At 40.3% G+C, this 25,004-nt stretch overlaps 1 protein-coding gene across 3 annotated transcripts in view; it reads left to right on the top strand.

The window, feature by feature from the left end:
- The window catches only part of Kif16b (kinesin family member 16B), a 296,601-nt gene that overhangs the window by 100,784 nt on the left and 170,813 nt on the right, over positions 1-25,004 (top strand). For all 3 annotated transcript variants that reach the window (XM_057780936.1, XM_057780934.1, XM_057780935.1), the window contains exons 13-14: positions 22,950-23,069; positions 23,891-23,942. In XM_057780936.1, the coding sequence (XP_057636919.1) occupies positions 22,950-23,069; positions 23,891-23,942 (172 nt within the window). The remainder of the gene's footprint in view (positions 1-22,949; positions 23,070-23,890; positions 23,943-25,004) is intronic.

Below are 25,004 nucleotides of genomic sequence, written 5' to 3' on the forward strand. Positions count from 1 at the left end.
CCCTTATCAGTCTTTAAAAGCAAACCCTACGTCAGAACAGATATCTCAAACACATGTTGGAATCGGCCATGTTCTTAGATAGTTCTAGGTCCTGCAGTGAGGAATGTCAGTAGAAGCCAGACTTGGCATGCCAGGATCTCATGCTTCTTCGATGTTAGGGCTTCTCAGCCACTAAATTCCATATCTGTGTGTTATTTGACATCATAATTATGATGTTTCCTGTGACTCTGAGCATCTTAATTCCTAATGCGATTGATAAATAGTTTCATTTATTCTATTTATGTGTTTCTTTGGCTACAAATATTCCATAAGATAAGCAATCTAAGGATAGAAAAATCTCCAAAGATTTCTAAATCTCATTCAGTAGCTTTATCATTAGTACTAGTGATGCTGCTTTAAAACAGCATCGAATACGCAAGGGAATATTGAAGTTGTTCCTCAATGACCTTGGGAATGTAGGCCATAATGATAATTTATGAATGTAAGAACATATATGGGGGGGGGAGGTGGAGTCAGGCAGATGCCATGTGGCTGCTGAAGTAGGAAGACGTCCAGAACCTTACTGGTAAGACTTGTGGCAATACACAGATTAATAGCAATGGATCAGTTTAAGACAGAAGAGCTAGCTAGGAATATGCCTGAGCTGAGATGTTAGCCAAACAGTGTTGTAATTAATATAGTTTTGTGTGTTTATTCTGATCTGGGTGTATGGGAAATGAAAAAGTAGTCTCCAATTACAGGAAGGTGCTATACATGCTATTAGAGAAGAAAAGTAATCATTAATCTCCCCCAGCTATGAACCCTATTAGCTAGAGTAACAACTGCCTGTAAGATATACCCATTGGTACATTAGTAGTACAAATGGTAGGGGTGCAAACAGTCACTTTTCTAAATTGGAATTAAGGCCTTCACCACAACAAACTTGACACTGTCAATGAACCTGTGGCTAGATGGGACACTAACATTCTAATAAATGGACATAACAATAAAAGAACTCATAATGGTTTATTTCTATGCCCATAGATCTTTGCATCACTCAACCCTCATCATAGACACTTCTTGAAATAGATGGAAATTAACATAGAAGACCACAAGAGGTCAACATGAAGAGAATGAGATACTTTAGAGTGTTCAGCCTTAAATGGGATGTCAGAGCTCAGAGGTTATGTGGAAAGGGAGTGGAAAAATTTTAAGAGCCGAAGATGGTGGATGACTTCAAGGAAACAATATTTTCCAGACAGTACTGGGTGGATGAACATATAATCTCATGGAGAGTGTGGCAGCATGTATAAGACTTGTACAAGCTCAATCCTGACAAAATACCAGCATGGAGAAGAGGTGAGGAACATGGAGTCTTGCCTCAGTCAAGGAGCCTTTTATCAGGTTCGTTGCTGGGTGAGGGAAAGCCAATTTTCTTCAATAGAATTGGTATATCAACAACACTGTAGGACAGGCTCCATGTCGAAGAATAGGTGACCTATACAAACAGGGAAAGAGGTAGAGGGGGAGGAAGGGAGAGGAACAAACAGGGAGGGAAAAGAGAGAGAGAAGAAGGCAAGAAAGAAGAAAGTGAAGGAAGTAGGGAAGGAGGAAACAGAAATGAACATAAGTGGGTAGGGAGATAGGTAAAGATCTTAGAAAAGTAGAGGGAGGCGAATGGTTATGGTCAAGATATGTATGACATCCTTAGAAAACATTATTTTAAAAAAGTCTTGGAGTAATTTCATTTTACACATCCAATTAATGATATACTGTGTAAAATGTTAATGAAGAAAGAGAACATCTCCACGGAGAACTAGAACTACTTCTTTGAGAACAACAGTGTATAGAATAGACATAGTTGTGTAGGTCAAAAATGTAAGTTCATTTGCTTTATAAATGCATGTTTACATTCTTGTTTTTCAAAAGAAAACACAGAAGGATAATTAAATTAATTAATAGCAAAATGTATCTACTTATATCATACATTATAGTGTTCAATTTTAGAATTTAAATTACATATCATACATATACAAAACTGTATCAGACTAAATTTGATATATAAACTAAGAGGCATGTGTATATAATGACTTGAATATAAAATGTCTCCCATAGGCTCATAGGCTGGAAGCTTACTAAATTATATTGGGAGGTCCTAGGAACTTTAGGAGATAGAGTTAAGTACTGGCAATATGCTCGTAGGGGAATACCCTGCCCTGGCCCCTTCTTTTTTATTGCATTCTTGATAGCCATGAGGTTGAGCAGACTTCTCTGCCCCCCACTTTCACTACTATGATAATGTGACTTCAAGTCCAAAGTAAAGGCCAGCTAAGACTCTGGGACAAAATAAACTCCCTATGTTATAATATTTTCCATCCTTATGTGGCTTAGTTTTATGATACTTTACTCTTTTTTAAAGATTTTACTTTATTATTTTTAATAAACTATTTTTCTATGACTCTCTATACCTATTTTCTTTTATTTCTTCAGCATCTAAGCACATTTTTAAATATACTATACATTTAAAGGTTTTTTGTGTCTTAATCTGGCTTTACTAAACACCTGCTGCATTTTCTGATCACATGAGACAAATCTTAAATCTTAAACTGTTTTGTCAGCCACCAGCACAGCTCAACTTGGTACATGGCACTGGTACATGGTGCTGGCAGCTGACTCCAGCCTGTAGGCAATCTCTGTATGCTGAGTCTACCCGATCAGCCTCAGTCACCAAGAAGCCACACCAGGAAGGCACGTTTGACTCCATATTTAGCTTTCTTTTTAGCTTTCTCAGGCCTTACATGTTTGTACATGACCCCATGTTGGGTGCCATATATAGATGGATTTTTTTTCTTTGGGTCTCAGCTCACAAAAAATGGCACAGAGACATTATTAATTATGAAAGTGTAGCCTTAGCTTAGACTTGTTTCTAATTTGCTCTTAAAACTTTAATTAATCCATATATTTAATTATTTAATATATGTTCTTCCACATGCTCTTTACCTCATCTCCCTTTTGCCCATCCTTCCTCCTCCATGTTTCCCAGTGACTCTACCTTCACACAGTATAAAAGAATATTCCTCAACACTAAACTCGTTGTTTTATTGGTTTTTGTAGTGTTTCTTTTATTTAAATCTTATCAATTCTGTCCAGATATTAATTACTTCATGCACTGAATCTGAGTTTGGTTTACTATTGTTTTTGTAAGGCCTTAGATGCATTGTGATATTCTATCTCTATTTTTAGTATAGTCACTTATGGTTGTAAATGTCCCTTTTAGGACTCCTTTTATTGTATTTGCTATGTTTTGGTAAGCTGTTTTTTCATTTTCACTTGACTCCAAGAATTTTTTTCAATTTATCCTTCAGTAGTATTTTGTCTCATGTATTGTATTGTGAAGGTTGGCCCCACTCCAGCAATTCCTTCATGATATTTTATTTAAAATACTGATTCCGTTCAGTTTTCTACCTTGTTCAATACCTTAAGGTTCCACTAAATCAGTTTCTCCTATTGGAATTCTGCTGACCAAGTTCTAGCTTATAGTCCAGTGATACTTGCTCTGAGTTTCCCTGGAGGGTGGTTCACAGAGGTTATAAATAAGCACTGTACTACTGAGCTACCCCGCCAACCTAGCAATCATTTTATTTTTAATAATATTATTTTTAAAAGTATTTTATGTGTATACTACATGTCTATGTATTATGTGAATGCAGTGCCTGCAGTGCCTGTGGAGGCCAGTAGAGTACCCAGGATCCCCTGGGACTGGCGTTCTAGATGATTGTTAGCTATCATGCATGTGCTAGTAATGGAACCCAGTTCCTCTGGAATAGCAGCTGGTGCTTGCCACACCTGAGACGTCTCGCCAACCCCATTCCAGAAGTAGTTTTAATAGTTAGATTTACTAAAATTTTATTTCATGACAGATTTTGTATTATATTTAGAAACTTTATTTTGTAATAACCAAGAAAAGCATTTTATTTTATAACTTTTTAATATTTAAATCTGTAATTTACTTAGACTCATTCTGTGCAATGTCTGAACTTGATTCTATCTCCCAAAGGTTATTAGATGTCATAACACGTATTCACAGTTGGTTTGCTCATGTTCAGGGCCATCCAGTGTCTAATGTATTTCGGTCTAGTTCTCTTGTAGACTTTCTGTGTTGCATGCTCATTCAGTTGTGTCACTTGTTTTTTATTTCTCAGCTTGATGCTGTTGAATGTCAAGATCCAGATAAATACACTCTTCTGGTTTCAATTTTTCTTATACATCATTGCCATTAGCTTGATATTGATTCTTTCTGACTCCATTTGTCTTAGGCTCCTTCTGGCTTTCCATAGTTAACTCATGAGGAGATGACTGAATTAAAACTTGCTGTAACTACTGAAAAGGCCACTATGAATGGCTTAGCTCTTTGTTGTTGGTTTGGGTGCTGCTTATGAATCCACATATATGTCTGCATCTTTCCTTGTACGTAGTTTGTATTTCCAGAATTTATGGAGATATGTACTTGTGCAGAAAGCTACTTTTATAACAACAAGTTTTTATAATATTCTCTACCCCTCTTCTTTAACGTAGACCACATCTATTGGTTCTAAAAGTCCTTCACAATGAAATTCACTTAGAATTTCTTTTCAATTTTTTCTTTCCTTTCTTCTCTACTTTGACCTCTTGTGTCTCATCATTGCCTTTGTATCCTTAAATAAAGCTTATTAAAGTACCACCCTTGAGTGTTAAGTAAAATGTTTCTATTTAAGTGGCATTCTTCCTGAGTTGGCTTCTACAGAAATGCATAGCAACCTAGAGTAGTCTAGCCATATTACCTGTAAGGTAGTCTACATCTATACACCATTCACATGGTTTCAGTCCCCATTTTGCCCCCTTATATGGTGAGATCTTAGCTGTAGCCCTTTATGATTTGTCCAGAGAATATTGGTGTGCTTCATGAACTTCCCACGTGGCCAAGGAGCTTTCTTTCCCTCTCCCTGCCCCTCACTACTCCATGAGATGTTTATGTGTCTCTTGGATCCAACGACATCTTCTGCTAGATGTTATAAATGGTTACCCATCAGAAGGTCAAATAACAACTTATGATCACAAAATGTCTCCCCTAAAGACTTAGCTATGTGTGACATCAAGTGGTTGGCTTTGGTGAGTCTGTCATTTCTATATGTTAGATGTACATGCCATGGAAGTGTGGAAGATAGCTTGCAGAGTGTGTGCTGACAGGCTTATTTTGTAGAGAATGTGGTAGAGACATTGACACAGAGAGTCTGAGTGACCCAAATCTGCTCAAGAATGTGTAGGAATGGCAGAAGATGATGCTGTCTCCTGAGCCGCACCACATCCCATCCACGCCTACGTATTGCTTGTCATTTAAAATACATCGTGGTAATCTCTGAGTAAGATATATACTGCTCATCATTTTCTGTTTCACTCTCCAAAGAGTGGTGCTTTCAAGCCTCTTGAGCATTGAACTCCTGTCATCAAAGTGAGGATCAAAACGTGGATCTGAAATATGATTTTGTCTGTCTCTAAACGCTGAATGTCTTTTTGTTTAAAGCTCACTTGAATCTGACATTGTCTCTTGAGTACATTCCATGTACCAGGTGCTGTGAAGTGCTGGGTTACAGAACTTGACTTGAGTGAGAGGCTGTCCCCACGCTCAGAAAATCATAGCCAGACAGAAAGAGCAGTGTAATATAGAACTCTGAGCAGAGCACCAAGCTACTGGGTAGATAAAAAGGTGCATGAGTGAGTGTGCTGTGTGTGCATGCATGTGTTTGTGTGTATATTTGTCCATCACAATATGTAGAAGCAGATACATTATTTCTGTAACATAAATGCTGCATGAAAACTTTTTCTCCGTGGGACGTTGTTAGGGTGGCTGTGTCTCCTTTTTTTTTTTTGTTTGTTTGTTTTGTTTTATTTATTTATTTATTTATTTATTTTTGAGGCAGGGTTTCTCTGTAGATTTTTTTGGTTCCTATCCTGGAACTAGCACTTGTAGACCAGGCTGGATCTCACAGAGATCCGCCTGCCTCTGCCTCCCGAGTGCTGGGATTAAAGGCGTGCACCACCACCGCCCTGCCTGTGTCTCCTTTTGCCCAGGCGTAGTGATCTTTGATCTGCTCCTCTACCTGGCTGTGATGATAGCTGTAAGAACTGATGGGTAAAGACTGGTATCAGTAGGGATGTGGAGGATCTGAGTCAGGAAATAAGCTTGACTGTCTTAGGAAGGCAGTTCTTCTTACGAAACTGACACCAGGGATGTGGAGCTTTATGACAGGAAGGTGTCCTTCAGTCTGACCTAGCTGCTTTTCCTCAAACACCTTCTGGGATTGTACTGATGCAAATATCTTTCAGCATTTGGCTCAGTGACACTTTGTTTCTAAATTCCAAAGCATTTTCTAAGTTTTCAGTTTGTTTGGTGTTTTATTAACATTTCCACAGAAGACACAGATGAGGACGGAAGAGTTTTGTTGGTTTATCTGGTTTTCCCACCTTAAGCCAGTGTCTTCCTTGAGGCTTTAAGTAGGGTGCATTTCTCCCCTTTCCTTTCCTTTCCTTTCCTTTCCTTTCCTTTCCTTTCCTTTCCTTTCCTTTCCTTTCCTTTCCTTTTTTTTCCTTTTTCCTTTCCTTTCTGTTCATTCCGTTTCGTTCTTCCCCTCCCCTCCCCACCCCTCCCTCCTTTCCTTCCTTTCTTTTGTTTGTTCTATTTTTCTTTTTTTGAGTAGGGTGCATTTTCAAAGGGCTTTTCTTGCCCATCTTACTTCCTCCCTCCCTAGCCTTTATCCTTCCCTCTCTCCATTCTCATCTCCCATTTTCCTCTCCTCCTTTTCCCTCCTACCTTCTCCTTTCCTCTTTTTTATTACAGGGCCTCAAACTTATGATGCTCCTGCCTCCTCCTTCACACTGCATACCAATGTGATTATAGGCGGTGGTTCAACAGTGTCACTCTTTCTCTTCATGAAATGTCAGTCACCGTCTTGGGCCACATGCCTCCACCTTTGCCCAAGAACGTGTGGAGCCGGAAAGCAGGTCTCTGACCTAAGTTTCAGATGGTAATAAAAGGCATCGCAGTATTCTTTCTCCCCATCAAAATGAGTCTGTGTTTTGTTCCTTGTCTGCAACACTTACTGGTTACTGCACTTGGAGTGGATCCTTTTATAAGAATAGTACATTTTGTTAGAGTAAGGGGAGCTTAAAATGAACACACACACACACAAAGTGTTTTAAGCGTCCAATATCTAAAGCAAATCAAGTAAGAGACATATTAAGCACTTTGCTCCTTTTATGAATTAAAGTGTGGTCCATGTGGTCAAGCATTTTTTTTTTTTATATATCTAGTATTTTCCTTGAATTTGACTGGGAATTTTCTGTAGGCTCAAGTACTAGCCATTCTGCAGAGCCTTCAGAAATCCGGCTCTGATTAGTACGTGTACTGTGTTTTATCCTAAATTAATACAATACCAAAGATTTAAGTGTCCTCTGTTTAGCATCTAGAACCTCGGCCTTTTAGATAACCTAAGTTGAAAGCTATATTCCCACATACTTTTTTTTTTTAAATTGAAGATATAGTCTATTTTAAGGAATTGTTCTAATTTTGTGATTTTTCCATTCCTTAACATTTCTATATTTAATTGGGTTAATAAAGCACAAATTGACCATGTTATCAGGGCATATGGGGATGCAGATGTAAAATGTCACCATGGGCAAGAGTTAATGGAATCAAGATGGGGTAGGAGAAACTTGAAGCCCTGAGGTGTGCAGTGACATTTTAAAAATGTCTTCTGAAGCCAGACAACCGGTTCATTAGATTAATTAAAGTGAAAACTAACCCCAATCTGGTGGCTTGATAATGACCTCAGGGCTGTTGCCTTTGGAATCTTCTGATGTTTGCCATTGTTCTTGGTAAGACCACAGTGGGGTTCCTTTTGAATTTATCTTTTAGTAAAGAATCGATTTTTAGCTGTACTGATTGTTTCCTCATGGTTTAACTGAAGCACAAAGGTAAATTTTGTTCACATTAAAGATGACAAACTGCCTTTCCTGTGAGATGACAGACTCTGTTTCCTGTGCCTTATCCATCATATTCTTTATGGGTATTGTAGACATCAGAGCAGCAACAACAGATTCTGCGTTCCCCTGGGCTGTGGGCTGTCCATTCCAGCAGATACTCATAGGAAACATCTTATCTACAATATCGATGGTCAGTTTTGGATTTCAAAAGTATAAATTCTCACGTTTTATTAGATTCAATACTCGTAAAGTTACTGTTAAATGGATCTTAAGGTTTCTGAATGTTTGCATTTAATTTGTATGTTGACTGCAAATGGTTTGCAAATCATCCATCCATGAGTCATGTTGCATGCCACTGAGTGAGTTCCTCATGCTTTTGTGAAATAGAACCTGACACAGGATCTCTACTTGGAATGCAGACTTTGATAGAAAACATCACAGGAACATCAAAATTGACTGTTCTAGGAAATGATCCTCTCTGCTATTCAAAATGTTTGAGAATACTTAGAATTCTAAGCCATTTGTGACTTTTAGAACATTGTTCATTTAAAACTATTATTAAATTAGTTCTTGTAGGGTCCTTTGTGATTGCGACTCTGGATTTATTGAGCAAGTGTGTGTGTGTGTATGTGTGTGCATGTGTGTGCATGTGTGTGTATGTATGTGTGTGTGCATGCATGTGTGCATGTGTTTATGCAGAAGTCAGTAGGCACTATCCTGACCACAGTCATCTGTAATGAGTTGAACTTTATAGCAGACTATCTTTTCTGTCACTGACCACTGACATACACATTGGGTTGTTTTTAAGTACATGGTCTTCTATGGGTACATAAGTTTCTGCATAAATTGTATAGAGGAACATTATATTTTCCTATTATCTGTTCCTGACTAATGCCATGTGTTTGTCTAGTATTGAATTTAAAGCTGAGGGAGTTGGGGGCAGTGCATGGAGAGCGCTGCCTCCTGAGGTGCTTCAGGGACTATCTGTAGAGCAGACAGGATGGAAATGCAGGCTTAATCTCCTCTCATTGAATATTCTTTTGTGCAGTCTGTGGCTATATGTGTAGGTGAAAGTATACATATTATTATTAATGAAAGAAAAACAGCAAAGTGCAATTAAGTTTTGCTAATGGTTACGTGAAACTTAAGATTTAAAGTATTAAAAAATAATGGGTGTCTTAACAATGATAAATGTCAGAGTGGGAGCTGCCTCAGTCTGGAAAGTGCTTGCTGTATAAGTGTGGGTATCAGACTGCAGTTCCCATGCACCATGTAAAAGCTGGGCATGATGGCGTGCCGTGCAGTCACAGCTCTGGGGAAGTGGTGACAGCAGAATCTAGGGAGGTTTCCAGCTTAGCCAAATACGCAAGATCCATGTTCAGTGAGAGACCCTGTATTTAAGTTAAGGATGAGACATCCAATGTTGACCTTAGTTAGATGTTTTCATGCATGTATAGCATGTGTACACACTACACAAGAAATCCTTTCAAGTGAATGGATTTGTGTTCGCATTTGTGGTAGGCGGAGTCCTGAGATGACTGTAAACACCTCGTAGCAGCCATCTCCAACGTGAGTGAATGTGGAAAGTGAGATGTCCCAGCCCTTGAAGAGGGACATCATGATGGAACTACCTATCTAGAGTCTCCTGGCCACTCTGAAAAAGAAAACTGACATTTGTGAGGGCTGTTGATACCTGTACGTGTCCTTTAGCTACAGAGTATTCCTTAGCATGCAGACTGGAAAAAAAGTTTTAGAATCCTGGAGCCATCAGAAGCGTATTTCCATCGATGGCTTGAATGAACTTGCAGTAGGACTTTGAATCTCAAATGAGACTGCAAATATGGATCACACTTTGCTGTGGTCCCCTGAGACCCTGGATAGAGCGTGCAGATAGCCCATTTCCAGACTCCTGACCCATGAACATGCAACAGCAAGCTAATACAATGTTTTATTTCTATGTACTTTGGCTTTTTAGCTTTTACAAGCTTGCCCAGGATGACTTATGGATGATAGCTTTACATCCACAGAGGTAATTGCCTCTGCGACTGTGGAGCCTCATTCTCTGATGTTATCCTGAGTGAAGCATTTGCCATAAGAGTCTGTTTTTTCTGTTGCTGTTACAGAAGTTCACCCCTTAGAGCAAAGAAGATATATTCCATCCGTTCAGGGTCAAAACTTTTGGGAAGCTGTGTAACACATAAACCCATGCTTTGAGTAGCATAGCGGAACAGTGTGTTTGCCATGGCTGGGTTTCTTTCTCGTCTTGATGTGAGCAGTCAAAGACTTTCTGAGAAAAGCAATCAGCCTCCTCAAGTAGGTAGGTGCAGAGGTGAAGGGGGAGACTTCAGTGTCGGGACTTCACTGTTTCAGTCTCATGAGACCATCATCATTAAAGCCTAGGTGTGTTTTATACTCACATCCAGTAGTGTTTTGAAACAATATTTAGCGTTGCTTTCTTCAGTGCCAGATTGCCTTTGCCTGCTTCTCATTTTGTTCCCCAGTCTGTGTGTGCTCAAAGAAACAGTGGGTGAAGCTCTCAGAGAACTGTGCCAGGTGACGCACTGCGCACTCCTTTCACCGTCCTCTGCCGTCCTGTTGGTCTCCTGCACCTGCCCTTTCTGACCATCGTCCTTCCCCGCTTCTGCTGTTGTAGGGCAAGCACTAATATTGAAATATTAACATGAAACAAACATTTGCAGAACATGTGCACATTTCAAGTCATTCATAAACTGAATACCAGGGGTTACCAAAGTCTAAAAGAAAAAATGGCATACTCTAGCCTGAAGTCCCACCACCATGGACTCCCAGTGTCTACTCCTGGTTGCTGTCTGAATGGTAACCAAAATTCTGATTTCTATATGGAAAGAATATTTTATTGTTTTTGAATTCTTCATAAAGGTTATAACATTTTCTTCTCTGTATGCTTTATTAAAATTATGTTGTGCTTTCTGTAACTGTTGTTTCTCGTTACTATACAATTGTGTCTTGGTCTCTGCAAGTGATTGGTTCTAAGGATCCCATGTCCATAAAACCAAACTCTGAGTATACTCAGGTTCTGTGTTGAAGATGCTGAGGCCAAGCCTGTTGGTGGTGGTGGTTCTGTACAGATGTTTAGAGAAGAAACTGTTCATAGTCAGTCACAGAAAGGCTTCACTGCACAGTGTGTGACAGCCTTGGTGATAAGCAGTGCTCAGCTAAGAAACTGCTGGGGATGGACAGGGCCTGTGAAGAGACAGGGGTCTCTGCAAGGAAGGCTTGTGCTTCTTTGTTTGTTTTAATGGGGAATGTAGTGCTTGGCATTTTGCAAATTCAGCTTTTTGAACTTCTGGATTTTTTTTCCCTAGATGCTTTTTATTTTTTATTTTTTTGATTTGCTGTCAAGTGTGCAGATATGGGACAAACAGCTCTGGAGGGTCAACCATATAGTATCTCTAGACAGATCCCAGCAATTTATCCATCCCAAACTCCTGTATATGTCTGGGTACTTTATAGAGGTTGTTTTAAAATCAACTGCTATGCAGTTTAGAGTCCGTCTTTCCCTGGACTCATGTGTATACAGTGTAGCAGTTGGCAAGTCTTTGCTACGAAGAGCCGCTGGAAGGCAGCCAGCTCCTCTCTGCAGCCCCTACGAAGCGTGTTGCAGCTGACCCACCCTCCTGTCCAGCCATAGACAATACATACGTGAAGGAGCATGGAACACATATTTCAGTAAAACATCATTAAGATTTCAGTTTCATACAGTTTCACACTATGAAATATATTCTTTGAGTTTTTTTCAACTGTTTGAAAATATAAAAGTTACCCAGCACTAAGTAGGTTTTGGTAATCCACTTGGATATTCTGTTATTAGAGGAAAGGGGAGTTATGCTTTGCCTTCTCCATTAATACTAAAACAAACTGGGTGATGGTGGTACATGCCTTTAATCCCAGCATTCCTGATCTACTGAGTGAGTTCCAGGACAGCCAGGACTGTTACACAGAGAAACCCTGTCTAGGAAAAATAAAACAAACAAAACTAAACAAAAGAGTTTTATTTCTGTGGATGAGAAGTGAAGGGCCCATTCCCCAGAGGGGATCTTACATACCAGCTTAGGAATGAGCGAACCTTTCAGAAGGAGCCTGTGAGGAGCTGGAAGGATTCCTGGTGAATTCCTGGTATTATCCTCTGAATCAAGGCTGGGAGGCAGAGATAAGCCTGGCATATACCATGACTGAGAAATAAGAGCAGGGCAGCTTTAGAAGACAAGAATGTAAGGCCCTTGTCAGATTGAGGCTTTCTGGAATATAGTACCCCACTTAAAATAATCCTTGTACTTAGCTGCCCACCCTATGCTAAAGTCTGTGTTCCATAGAAAATACCCTTGTAGAGCTGCTGTGTATCTGCCTGGATATTTTAGGCTCCCATTTAGGTCAAATATACTAAAGTACTTGTGATCATAAGATCCTGCTCCACTTAAAAAGTCTAGTTAAATATTAATGTGAGGAAATTTGCTCTTGCATATTTTCACACATAATTTCTTTAATTGGTATTATGTATTTTGCATAATTTAAATACCAGCATCTGGATGATTTGCTCAGCAAAGAGGACTGTTTCATCAAAAAGACCTATACAGTATCTTCTCCAAACTGCATGCCAGCAGTTAGGTCTTGTGCTTAAATAATTCCTACAGTGGGGAGTGTAATGGAAATTCAACTGCCCTGAGAGTTTCTGTTCATTAAAAGGACAATATTAACTATATTTACTGTTGAGGGACCAACTGCCAGTCCTGCCTGGAAATTTATTTAGATTTGTTATTTCCGCCAAGTAGATGATAGCTGGGCCCTTCTCCTCCTGCTTCTGCCCTGCTGGGTCCTGGGACTGCCTTCCATCTGTTCAGATGCATTCCTCCTGACCAGTGTAGCATCTGGGTTCTTTCAAAGTCATGAGAAAACAGTGCTTTTGCACTTCCCCTTCAGTGTCTGTGACATCACTTCTCCCCAGTTTCAGTTAATAGGTACAGACATGTTGTTTTTAGTTGTCTATTAGAGTTTTATCTAGATTTCACTTTCAGCTTCTGATTTCTTCTGGCCATTTTCACTGCTGTCTTGAGGCCCATGGACTGTTCTTGCCTGTCATGGGACACAGACACAATATTGATAAGCAACAATCTTGTTCTTGTAGACTGCTCAGCAGTTTGATGTTCACTGGCCCCATCCTGGATAGGTAACACTGTGTGCCCGCCACCCGGCTAGCTTTACCCGAAATAATTACACGGAAACTGTATTCTTTTAAACACTGCTTGGCCCATTAGTTTTAACCTCTTATTGGCTAGCTCTTACATATTGAACTAACCCATTTCTAATATTCTGTGTAGCACCACAAGCTGGCTTACCAGGAAAGATCTTAACCTGCATCTGTCTGGAGTGGGAGAATCACGGCGACTGCCTCAGAGAGCAGCGGCATGGCGTCTTTCTGAGGCATCTTACCTCACTTCCTCTTCCTCTCAGCATTCTGTTCTGTTTACTCCACCCACCTATGTTCTAACCTATCAGGGCCAAGCAGTTTCTTTATTAATTAACCAATGGCCTTCCTCCATCAACTGTGATAGGATGCTGGGATCCTGTGGAGAGCAGAGGAAGAAGAGGCCAGTGTTGGATAAAGGAGGGGCTAAGTGAGATGAGGGCATCATTTACTCCCCACTTATGGAAGGCCAGTGCAGGGTTTTAGTCTGGCTTCTTGAGACTTGAGAAGATGGTCCTAACTTCTACATGTGAATAGAGTGGATAGTGGTAAGAGAAGGAAGAGAAGGAGGAGGATAACAACAAGGGTGACAACAAACCACCACCTTCACCATGGACATGTCAGAAGTGGCGAGGATCATAGAGAATGACAGCTGTGGGTGCTTACAGCTGTGTTACAGAGGCAAAGCAAAGATGGCCTTTCCTGGTTCGAGTCAGAGATGGAAGGAACTGCAAGTGGACTCTTAGTACTTTTCTCATGAGTTTCTTGCTCTGCCTTCCTACCAGAGTCTCCTCCTTCCTGAAGCCTGATTCTGATGATAGAAGCTAATCCTCTATCACTATCAGGGCGCTTATATATGTAAGATTGGCCAATCTCTAAGTTTGTCCCAAGGGTCCATTAACCTTCCAACTTCCCTTCTCTTTACTGCCCCCACTCCCTTCTTTCCTTAAGCCCCTTCAGCCCACACATCTTTGCTAGGTTCAACTCTTGTAGTTGCACAGAATTTTTGTTTTCAAAGTTGTCAAATATTCTCTAGTCTCTAAATCAATACCAATGCCATCTTCCCAGAGAGAGCCCTTTCCAGTTTGTCAGCTAAAGGGATTCTCTATTGGCTTCTTGTGTTCATGCCCTTGGTTTCTGCCTCTGCTGCTGTTTGTAGAATGTTGAAATATCATCCTTGACTTCTGTACTAAAGAATTAGTTAGAGATAATATCACAGATTTCAAAAAATAACTGAGAAAATGATAAAAAACAACATATACATCCCTGTGGCTATAATAGCCCCATGAAATTCTCAAAAGGAAGCAAGATGAAAAAAAATCATAAGCTGGCTGCTGAGGAGGAGGAGGTAGAGTGACTCAGACGCCAAACCCATGAAGATCCTAAAACGCCTTCTCAGTGTGCTTCAGTCTCAAGAGTAACAAGGCAGCTCTTCTCTGTTGTTGAAGGGCAGTAGTACTGATGGCGGCAACTGGGATGAAATGAAAACAGCTGGTGCTAGAAGTCCTGGTGAAAGGCTAGGAAGCTGGAGCTGCCTTCCTTCATCCCTTGGAATTGTTCCTCCCAAGCAGGAAGAGGAACTCCATAGAGGACTCGTAATGTAAGAGAGGGCAGAACCCTGAGTCTCCAGACACCTTCTATAGGGCCTTCTGTCTCCTCTTGTTGCCTGGCTAGAGAAAAGTGGTCAAGAATGCAGACCACTCAGTCCTTCCGACCAGAAGGGTCACAGATATGACAGGACAGGAGCCTTGTGTTAAGAATATGGAATTTTCTAGTCAAGAAAAGAAGTAGGACCATTATGTAAAAGGAGGGGTGAAAGAGAATGAATATGAATCATAAACCGTCTAAAGACAAAACAGTCCTTATCTAGATGAAAACATATGTCAGGGCAAGAAGGGGGAGCCTTGCAGTCCTTTCATTCCATAAAACAGGCTAATGAGAAGCAGGAACTCAATAAACAAAGCGAGATGATAATAAAAAACAGGAGATGGAAAAGAGAGATTGTAGACTAAAGGATGATCTTGAGGTCTAAGACGACATTATTGCAGAACTAATAAATAAAATTAGAAACCTCAAGGAAAATAATAGATGGCATTGAAAATCAAGTTACTGGAGTGAATGCTGGCCAACGTGAGTGCCTGCAGATGAAGTGATCTGGATGTTATATGGCTGGAAGCTAGAAGGGAGGGACTGAGACAGTGCAGTGTTGGGGTAATCACTGTTCCTGGAGTAGACAGCCAGCAGGTGCAACTGAGAATGGAAAGGAAGACAGGGAAATTTTCATAAAATGGAAAAGCTGAGTGTGCAGATTGGTATAATGCATTGTGTTCCAGGAAAATGGAAAGACTGTTCATGGCTGAGATCTGCCCTAATCATACCATTGAGCTTCATGGATAGTGGGATATGAGCTAAAAAACCAACTTGTCTGCTATTCACTAAAAGTTCAATTGACTCAATACTTTCACCAACGATGTTCTGTTTCAGGAGACAGTGGTCCTCTCTTCAGTGTTTCATAGGAAAGGAAATGCAGTCTACCACAAATTGGTACCACTGACGTCATTTATTTGTCAGGACAGGAAGAACACAATTTCATCACAGTTCTGAACAGAAAATAATCTTCTCTAACCAAAACATGTCTGGAAAAAATATGGACATAGTGAACAGGGACCTGTAAATGGAAGTTTCTGTCCTACACAGTTCATCAGCTGTTTGATCCCAAAAAAAGAACAGAGGCTTATATTAATTATAAACTATTTGGCCTATTAATTCAGGATTATTATTAACTGGCTCTTACCATTTAAATTAACCCATAATTGTTTTCTATGTTTAATCATTTTACTTGGTACAGTGCAGCGTTCTAATCGTGCTTTCTCAGCATCTGGCTGGTAACTGACTCTTTTCCTTTCCTCTTCCCAGAATTCTCTTAGTCTGGCTGCCCCATCTATACTTCCTGCCTGGTTATTGGCCAATCAGCATTTTATTAAACGATATGAGTGACAAATTTTTACAGTGTACATGAGCATTATCCCACAGTATCTCCATTTTCTGAATATCATCTCCTTCATTTAGCTCTTTTCCTGACCATTATCCGTAACAACTTGTAACCAACATACTAAACAAAGACAAACATCTATAATCCATTTTTTTGGGAATGTGGGCATAGTTTTATAGGTTACTTCCTGCTGATTGGGGCACTGACAATCTTATGGGGACCCAAATAAAATTTAGGATTATGCTCAAGTCCTTACTAGAGTATTCTGTGAGGCTGGATCATCTCAGCCAGCAGTCTTGAATCTGTTCTGGATGTAGAATTCAAAGGAAACTACAACAGAGGTGCTCTGAAACATTGGTTCATCTGGGCCATGGATTTTCATTAGAGATTTTTTTTTAGGTAATTTTCCTCTATCAAACCTTATATATATTTTTTTTAACCCAGAATGAATCTACAGCCTCTCATTTCATGTGGAAACAGAAACAAAACCTCTTCTCCAAAGTGACATATCTTTTGATTTAAATTTTGCAGTCAAGGCATTTTCAAGGATTGGATTAATCCAGCAGCATTTATAATTAAATGTCTTTTAGTAGATGTTTCTCCTTTCTCAGCAGTCAAACAGTTCAAAGGCAACACAATAACATACAGTATCCAGATGCTCTGTGTATTTTCCATATTTTTGTGGCTTACTTTTTTTTAAACTCTTTTTTTTTATTTTAATTTTTGTTTTTTCAAGACAGGGTTTCTCTGTGTATCTTTGGCTATCCTGGAACTTACTCTGTAGACCAGGGTGTCTTTGAACTCACAGAGATCCGCCTGCTTATGCCTCCCAAATACTGGGATTAAAGGGTGTGTGCCACCACACCCAACTACTCTATTTCATTTTTTAAGGTCTTTCTCTAACATTTTTTTCTTTTTCCTCCTAAGCCTACATATATTTTTAATACATTGTAAGCTGTATAGAGCTTTTTTTCTGTCTGAATCTGTCTTTACTATATATCTCTATCTTTTCTGACCACATGAGCCTTTAGTTTGCTAAGGGGAAAGACTAGGATTAAAGCTGCAGTCTTGGTCACTGGCTCTGCCCCATTTCTTAGCTTTTTGAGAGTCTAGCTTCATTAAAAAGGTAGTGGCAGGAGCCAGATTTAGTCCCACAACTGGAGTTTCTAGGTCCATAATACCACCAAGAAGCCTGATATTGGCTGCTAATAAACACAATTTGTGATCAAGTTGACAGTTAAGATGAACCATGACAACTCGTCCCCTAATGTTTTTTTCTCAACTTAGCAGGATAAAGATGCATTTTTTGAAAGACAGCAAATATTTCAATTTATTTTCCATGTGTTAGGTTAAGTTAAGCATTTTTTTTTCAAATTGAAAGATAACCTTTGTTACAGGCTTTTATTTTTATGGAAGTATTACAGTCTGCTTGATGTATTTTCCCCCTTCCACCCACACTAGGTGTGTGCTGTAGGCCTCCTCATGGCCTCATCTGGCCATATTTGTGCTCTGGGTAAAGGAAGCTAGCTACATTTTTCTGTGAGTCAGAGCTATACCATGTTACTAGTTGGTAAAATATGTAAGACTATATTTCTACAAAAATTCTGACATTTATTGTTAACTATTTGTTGAAAAACCCACTTTAAAATCACTATGTCTACTACCAAATAGCAAGCACCTAGTGAGTGATTTAAGATGAGCCTGGCACACTGTCGCCTCTTAGCAGACTCAGTGTGAGCCAAGACCTCATGCAAGCTAAGATCTTGCTCTGTCATTGAGTTACACTCCCTGTTCAGGACGCTTTTCTATTGGTCTTAACTTACTCATTTATTCAAGAAAGTAGTTGAGTTTTACATGACTCGGTGTGAGAAAGTAAGGATAAAGTCATGATTTAAAAAGCTGAATCTTGTTTACTGTAATATTGTGTGGTGACTACCAGCTCCTCCTCCATAGCAAATAGTACCCTTTATAGGATCTTTTCTGAATTCAGGAATCCTTGCTTGTAACCTTCTATGTCACCCCAAGGTCCTCAGAATGTGACAGAGGTGCTCTGTCTTCTGTTCAAACACACATTTCACATTCAGAAATGTTTTATGTGACTAGGTGTCTGGAGGTTGAGGCAAAACACAGTGAGCTTTTTTTTTTCAGCTGTGAGAGACACATTGTTTAAGATGACTTGATGCTCTTCTGACACTTCTAATCACTCTTAGGTTCCCTTTTCATGCAGAGGCATTCGGCTGGCTTAGAACTTTGTTTCCCTGTAAGCTGTCTGCAGCTCTACATCTCTCACTTTTTTCTTTGAGGCCCATTGTGCCAGGAGTTGTGGGAGGGGAGCCAGTACCTCTATGTTAAGCATTCTGTCTTATCCAAGAGGTGTTTCATAAATTATGTATAACAGTAGATGCCACTCAATAAATATTTTATATGTGATAGATATTTTTGTCTGAAATTACTTTTTCACTTGAGCAATGATTTAAACCCTCGTTTTCAGTTTTATGAGGTGACACTTTTATATTATCATGTAGTCGAATGCAGCTTGAATGTCATGGAGCTTTAGGGCAGCATTAATCTAAACTTCAACTGCCCCACTCTCCAGCCTGGAAAACTTTTCTGGGTGCAGGTTTTGCCCCATGCCACATATGTACAAGTGCGTGCATGTGTGTGTGTGTGTGTGCACGTGCACGTGTATGCGTGTATGTTGGGGTGAGTGGGGACAAGTAGTGCTTTTGACCTAATAACTCCAAAGTTGTGAATTTCCAATGCTTTCCAGAGTCTTTAAAGCTTACTTCAAGGAAGAAAAAAAAGCGCTGTTCATTTTTTGGTTTTTGGTAAAGAATATTAGAGTGAACTTGGATGTAATCCAAAATGATTTATCTGGTTTAAATCAGAAGTGTTATGATTAAAAATATTCCCTCCCTCCTTCCCTCTCCCCTCCCTCCTTCCCTCCCTCCCTCCCTCCCTCCCTCCCTCCCTCCCTCCTTCCTTCCTTCTTTCCTTTTTCTGGTGGTGGGGGTTCTCGCCCATAATTTTTGTAGAAAGAAAACACAATGGCTCTGGACTTAGGAGAGGAGTCACTTTTCTTTTCATGTCTATGATGGAAACAGGTCACGACCATGGAGCCTTTAACCTTTATAAAGTATCATCACCTGGTTCAGAGACTAGACCTTCCAGAGGGACACTTTTATAGGTGGAACTGTGTTATTAAATTCTGCACACACACACACACACACACACGATATCGCATGCATCTCATTTCTATTGGAATTCCATCAGCAGGAGGAGAGGCATGGATCCTACCAACGAGAGGTAGAAGTAGGGCTCATTCTATTTAGAGCCCTTATTTCAGCCATGGTTCACAAGGGCCTTGGCATCATAAATCAAGGTTACTGAATCTCTTGATCTCAAAGCCTGAGGTTCCCAGCCATGGAATGAGAGCGTGGTTGATAGGAGAAATAATTGAAGAACAATGATATGCTTCATTTCCCTTTCTAGAATCTAACTTATGCACTAGCCATTTCTCTGAATATCTATTTAATGGTTGTTAAATTAAATTGCTTTCTTCCAAGGGGTGGTTTTTATGTGCCTTTTAAAAAAATCTACCTGGGTCCCTTCATTCTATCGCCCTCTTGTGTGGTTTCAGGTTTCCATGTGTGCATTTGAAACCTAAAATTTCCAGAGAAGGAAGTTCCAAAGGGTTTCCCACTCTGCGTGTCCCATCGAAATTATCCCTAGCTCCTTTAAGGTCAAGATTTGAGTTTTGCTTTGATACTAGCTTGAGAGGTTCAGAATCTCTTGCTTAGAGAATTGTAGGTGGTATGTTGTTTGCCTGATTAAATGGTACTGTGCATAGATTCCTCCCCAAAATAAAAGGTACTTAGGTATCTACTATCTTTGGTAGGTAAGAGTGGGAAAGATGTTCACTAGGAATAGCTTCTCCTGAAACACCTGGTCAGTAGCTAGAATCCTCTACCCAATTCATCAACATTGTCACACACTTAGGTTTTATTTAGTTTAGAATTAGCACTGCTCAGTTTCATATGATATTTCACCCTAAATTTCTTAGAATCTTTTAACTCCCACCTTGAACTTCTCCAGAGCCTTGAATTTAGTTTTGGACCAGTTCAGTGTGGAGTGAAGACATGAGCCTGCTGGTTTCTTCTCTGGGGGACTACTCTAGGTTCATATATGACACACTGCCCTAACTTCTTATATCTCCCCACTTAGCAGTTCCTTGACAACAAGAGTTGTAGAGCTGCTAAAAAGGGGAACAAGTAAGCATGGAGCAATGAATGCGTAAATCACAAAACAATCCCACACCAGTTTGGAATTATGATTAATAAAAGGAAAAAACTTACAGATTACCGTCCTAGACAACAACCTCTGCGTGACCAGGAAAGGAGTCTAGTAGCTGGAAGTGGAGCCCGAAGCAAGAAAGAGAGAGCGCATGGCTACCACTGCTTTTTAAAGCAAAAGAGATGATGCCCAAGTGAGCTGGTATCTTAAAGGCTATTGGCTAAAGGAGTGGAAGGAACTCCTGCAACAGAGCAGTCTAGTAGTAGGATGGAGTGAGGGACTTTGAACTGAGCATGAAGGAAGTGATGAGGCCTGATATGTACCTGTGGAAGGGAATGCTTCAACCAAGGCTCTTTGTGTACACTGGGGACACATGACATTATCCAGAGGCAGTTTTGGTTGCCACTGCCTTGGGGAGATGAAGGGTATTATGAGCATTAGAGAATAGAGACCAGCGAGACTGCCACATATCTGCTGGTGGTTAAAAAAGACAAGTGTCAGTCATGGTGATACATGCTTGGGCTAGCCAGCAAGTCTGGGGACCACAGGAGACAGTGACAAGAGATTAGGAAAGTTAGGAAGGATGAAACCAGGCGGTACTTGTAAAACATTATGAAGACTTTAACTTTCCTATCAGCAATAGTAGGGAGACTTTACATCTCTGAGCTGAATTAGCTGCTTTTGTATCTCTCTGCTTAATTATGAATTTAAGTGATGGCTTGGATCTTTGCAGCAATCCAGGGGAAAGGTAATGATGATTTGGGGTTGGACAAAATAGTGCAGGGGTTTGCTGTTACTAGACTTGGCATGTATTTTGAATGTAGATTCAACAGTGTAAGAATAGACTTTAGAGCTGGGCGGTGGTGCATGCTTTCAATTCCAACACTTGGGAGGCAGAGGCAGAGGGATCTCGTTGAGTTCCAGGCCAGCCTGCTTTATAGGAGCTAGTTCCTGGACAGCTAGAACTGTTACACAGAGAAACCTTGTTTCAAAAGCACAAACAAAAAGAGTAGAATTTAGAGAAAGAAAGGAGTGAAGTATTGCTACAGTTTTTCTGTCTGAATAACTGTAATGGAGATTGGTATTTGCTGAGATGAGGTGGATAGTCTGAAAGTTTAAGGGGTTTTGTTTCTGGTTATTTATTTGTTCACTAATATGTTAAGTTTGAGCTACCAATCTGGTATTATATATAGATACTGAGTTAGGCAGGAATGTGTGTGTGTGTGTGTGTGTGTGTGTGTGTGTGTGTGTGTGTGTGTATGCAAGTATGGAATTTAAGGGAGAGGTACATCCTGTCAATTTTAATTTAAGGGTCCTCAGCAAGTGGATGGCTGGTAAGCCAAGAGTCAGGATAAGGTCCATGATCCAGTATGAGTAGACTCCAAGATTGGCAGCCTCCATTGGCATAATGTCAGAAGAGTAGCAGGGAGGAACAGGAGAAGTACAGGGAAATTTGGGGCATGCGATGCTTCTCTCAGGGGACACAAAGCACATGGTGGAGTCTAGAAGGATAAGCTGGGCTGAGGGAGGTGATGGGCATTGTGGTTTGTGTCAGTTACTTTTCTGTTGCTGTGATAGAAACATGACTAGGACAGCTTGCAGAGGAAAAAAAAAACTTACTTTGACTTATAGTTCAGAGCGATAGGAGTCCATCATAATGGGGACATATGACAGTACAGGGCAGCCATGGTGGCAGGAAACTGGGAGCTCACACCTTCCATGGCAAGCATGAAGAAGACAGAGCAAATTAGAAATGGTAGGAAGTTTTTAATCTTAAATCCTGGTCTCAGTGATTTACTTCCTCCAGCAAAGCTCTACTACCTAAACCTTCTGAAACAGTGCCACCAGCTGGGGAGCAAATGTTTAAATACCTAAGACTATGGAGGAACATTTCTCATTAAAACGATCTCATGAATGGAGTGGGAAGAACGGTTACAGCTGTGTGTAGGTGGGAGTGGTCTGCATCCCTGAGAAGATGATGGGGAGTCTGGGGGTTCTCTCTGGTGTACAGATGCTCTGCTCAATCTTGGAGCTGTTGTCTTGAGAGCATGCTCAGTATAATTTGATGACCAGAGAGAAGAACTGGCAATTAAAGAGACTTCTAGCTATTAAAGTGCAGCATTTGAAGACGGAAAAAAGATTACTTTATGCAGGGTGATTAAAGTCTTTGCTAAGGAAGATGGGCCTTGAGATTGACTTTGAAAAGGTTATATATATCAAGCTAAGAGTTTAATTCATTTTGTGTTGAACATTTTATATGCTCCAAGTTCACTTTGCCTACTGCCTGCCAGGTTTTCCACATGAAATTTAAAGTCCATTTTTCTTTCTGCTTTTTTATTATAAGAAATAAAATATGACTTATTTCAAATATCTAAAGAACAGCTAATATGAAGTTGTCTTTCCCCAAAGTAACCTTTTTCCTTCTCTGTTTTCTCCTAATTTCAGGAGCAGACTCTAGCCCTCAGGAAAGAGGGGATTGGTGTGGTTCTGGACTCCGAGCTGCCTCACTTGATTGGCATTGATGATGACCTTCTGAGTACTGGGATCATCTTGTATCACTTGAAGGTAGAAACTGCTTAAGTGGAACATTCTAATTTTGTTTCCAGATTTCCCTTTAGACTCCAGCAAAGTTTATTATAATACTTTATGGCCATGAATACAACTATTAAATTAAAGAATATACAACAAATCCTTGAGCCTTGGGGATTTTCTACAGTTCGTTGGGATTCAGTGGTATTTGAAGTTCCTATGTTTATGGAGTTCTGAAGTTACATGATGAGTCATCCGTTTTGGCTTCTCTTCTGTGGAATCAGGGAAAAAAGTAGATGGGGGAGGAATAAGGTAGAAAAAACTGAGGAAGGAACTAGGATTTGTTTTGTGCACAGTTTCTTGTTCCTCCTGATAATTATAGATGGTCAAGCTTTGTTCTGAGCAGTTCCCACTGTTCTAGAGAGCAGAGTTCCTTGTGAGTTCTCAAGGAGTGCCTCTGTGACCTTGATTTTAATATATTCTCTGTCATCTTGACTCAAAATGAGGTTGTTCTCTCTTGAGTTTTGTGGCCTCTCATATCGTGTGTCTTTGGACACAAAGCCACCCTTGTCCACTGACAGAGGAACTCTGTAGAAAGGATCTGAAGCATCCTTAACATTGAGGCCAAGCCTTGGCCTTCTTGAGCAGTTGGCCTCTGCAGTGGTGGCTGGTACTTAGCAGATCACACAGGGTGTACTGCAGTGTTCGGTCCACTGAGCTCACTGAGGCCCTTGCATGCCCCAGACCCTGCTCAGTCTGTCACCTGGCAGGTGGAATGCATCAAGATGGAATGAGACATGGAGAAGCAGGCTGTTGCTCTGCACTCACTCATGAATATTATTGAATTTTCTTCTCAGGAAGGGCAGACTTACGTTGGCCGAGAAGATGCTTCAACAGAGCAAGATATTGGTGAGACTCTATCAATGATCTGTCAGTGGTTTTAAAAAAAACATTTTTAATAAACAACCTTCATTTTTTTAATTGACATTGAAGTAGTTGTAAGAGAAAATGTTGAAGCATATTGCTTTGGTATATGTATACCTACAGTTTTGACCACAGCTCAATTAAATAACAAGCACAGTTAATTCAGTGAACACACTAGCAGTATGACTTCTTTCTGCCACCCATGTACATTCTGTATCCTACTAGTATAGTTATTTAAGCAACAGTACACCTGCCACTCTATACTTGTCACGTGATTTATGGAAATAAGCCAGCAGACATGGATAAAGGCTCCCAGTTCTCTACACAGAGATGATGGCCAAATATGAGACCAGGCCCACATCAGAAGCATTACTTTCTGGTGTCCTATAGTCTTCATAAGGCATACAGCCAGCCAGCTATTCTACCTGGGAAGATGACAGTCTGCACAGTGTTCTGAGCATCCCTTTGGCACTCTGTAGTGGGGAATGTGGTGGTAGTCAGTGTATACCTGTAGAGGGGCACAATGGTGATTGGGGGGGATATTACATCTGTTTTCAGACACATTTAGAGTTGCTGGTAAGGAACTTACTTTTCTATCAAGTAGATGCTAATGGGCCAATTGTTACATGTTTCTCTATACACTCAGTATTTACTAGAAGTGGGAGAGCTGGAAAACCACTCCAGAAGCCCCCAGACTCAAGAACTGAGTCTGCTTTTACATCAGATCCCTTGTTTGAATCATGCATTTGGTCTTGGGAGCAGCCATAAACGATGACAGTTAATGAGGACAGTGTTCTATGAGCAGAGACATTCAGTGGTGCAGTTCTGCGAGAAAGTGGGAGCTACTCCTGAGACATTGAGAGGTGCTCATATCTGCCATTGCCAGGATGTTCATAGATAACCAGATAACTGTTAGCAACTGGCTGCTCTCAGAGGTCCTAGAATTAGCACAGGCTGTGGCACTGGACATTCCAGAGAAGTTCCTAAGACCTCCTGAGGTCCATGCCATGCCATGCCTTTACTCTGTACTTCTGGGAGGCATTGCCT

This window comes from Chionomys nivalis, chromosome 9 (assembly GCF_950005125.1).
Source record: "Chionomys nivalis chromosome 9, mChiNiv1.1, whole genome shotgun sequence".
In the NCBI taxonomy this organism is placed as follows: domain Eukaryota; kingdom Metazoa; phylum Chordata; class Mammalia; order Rodentia; family Cricetidae; genus Chionomys; species Chionomys nivalis.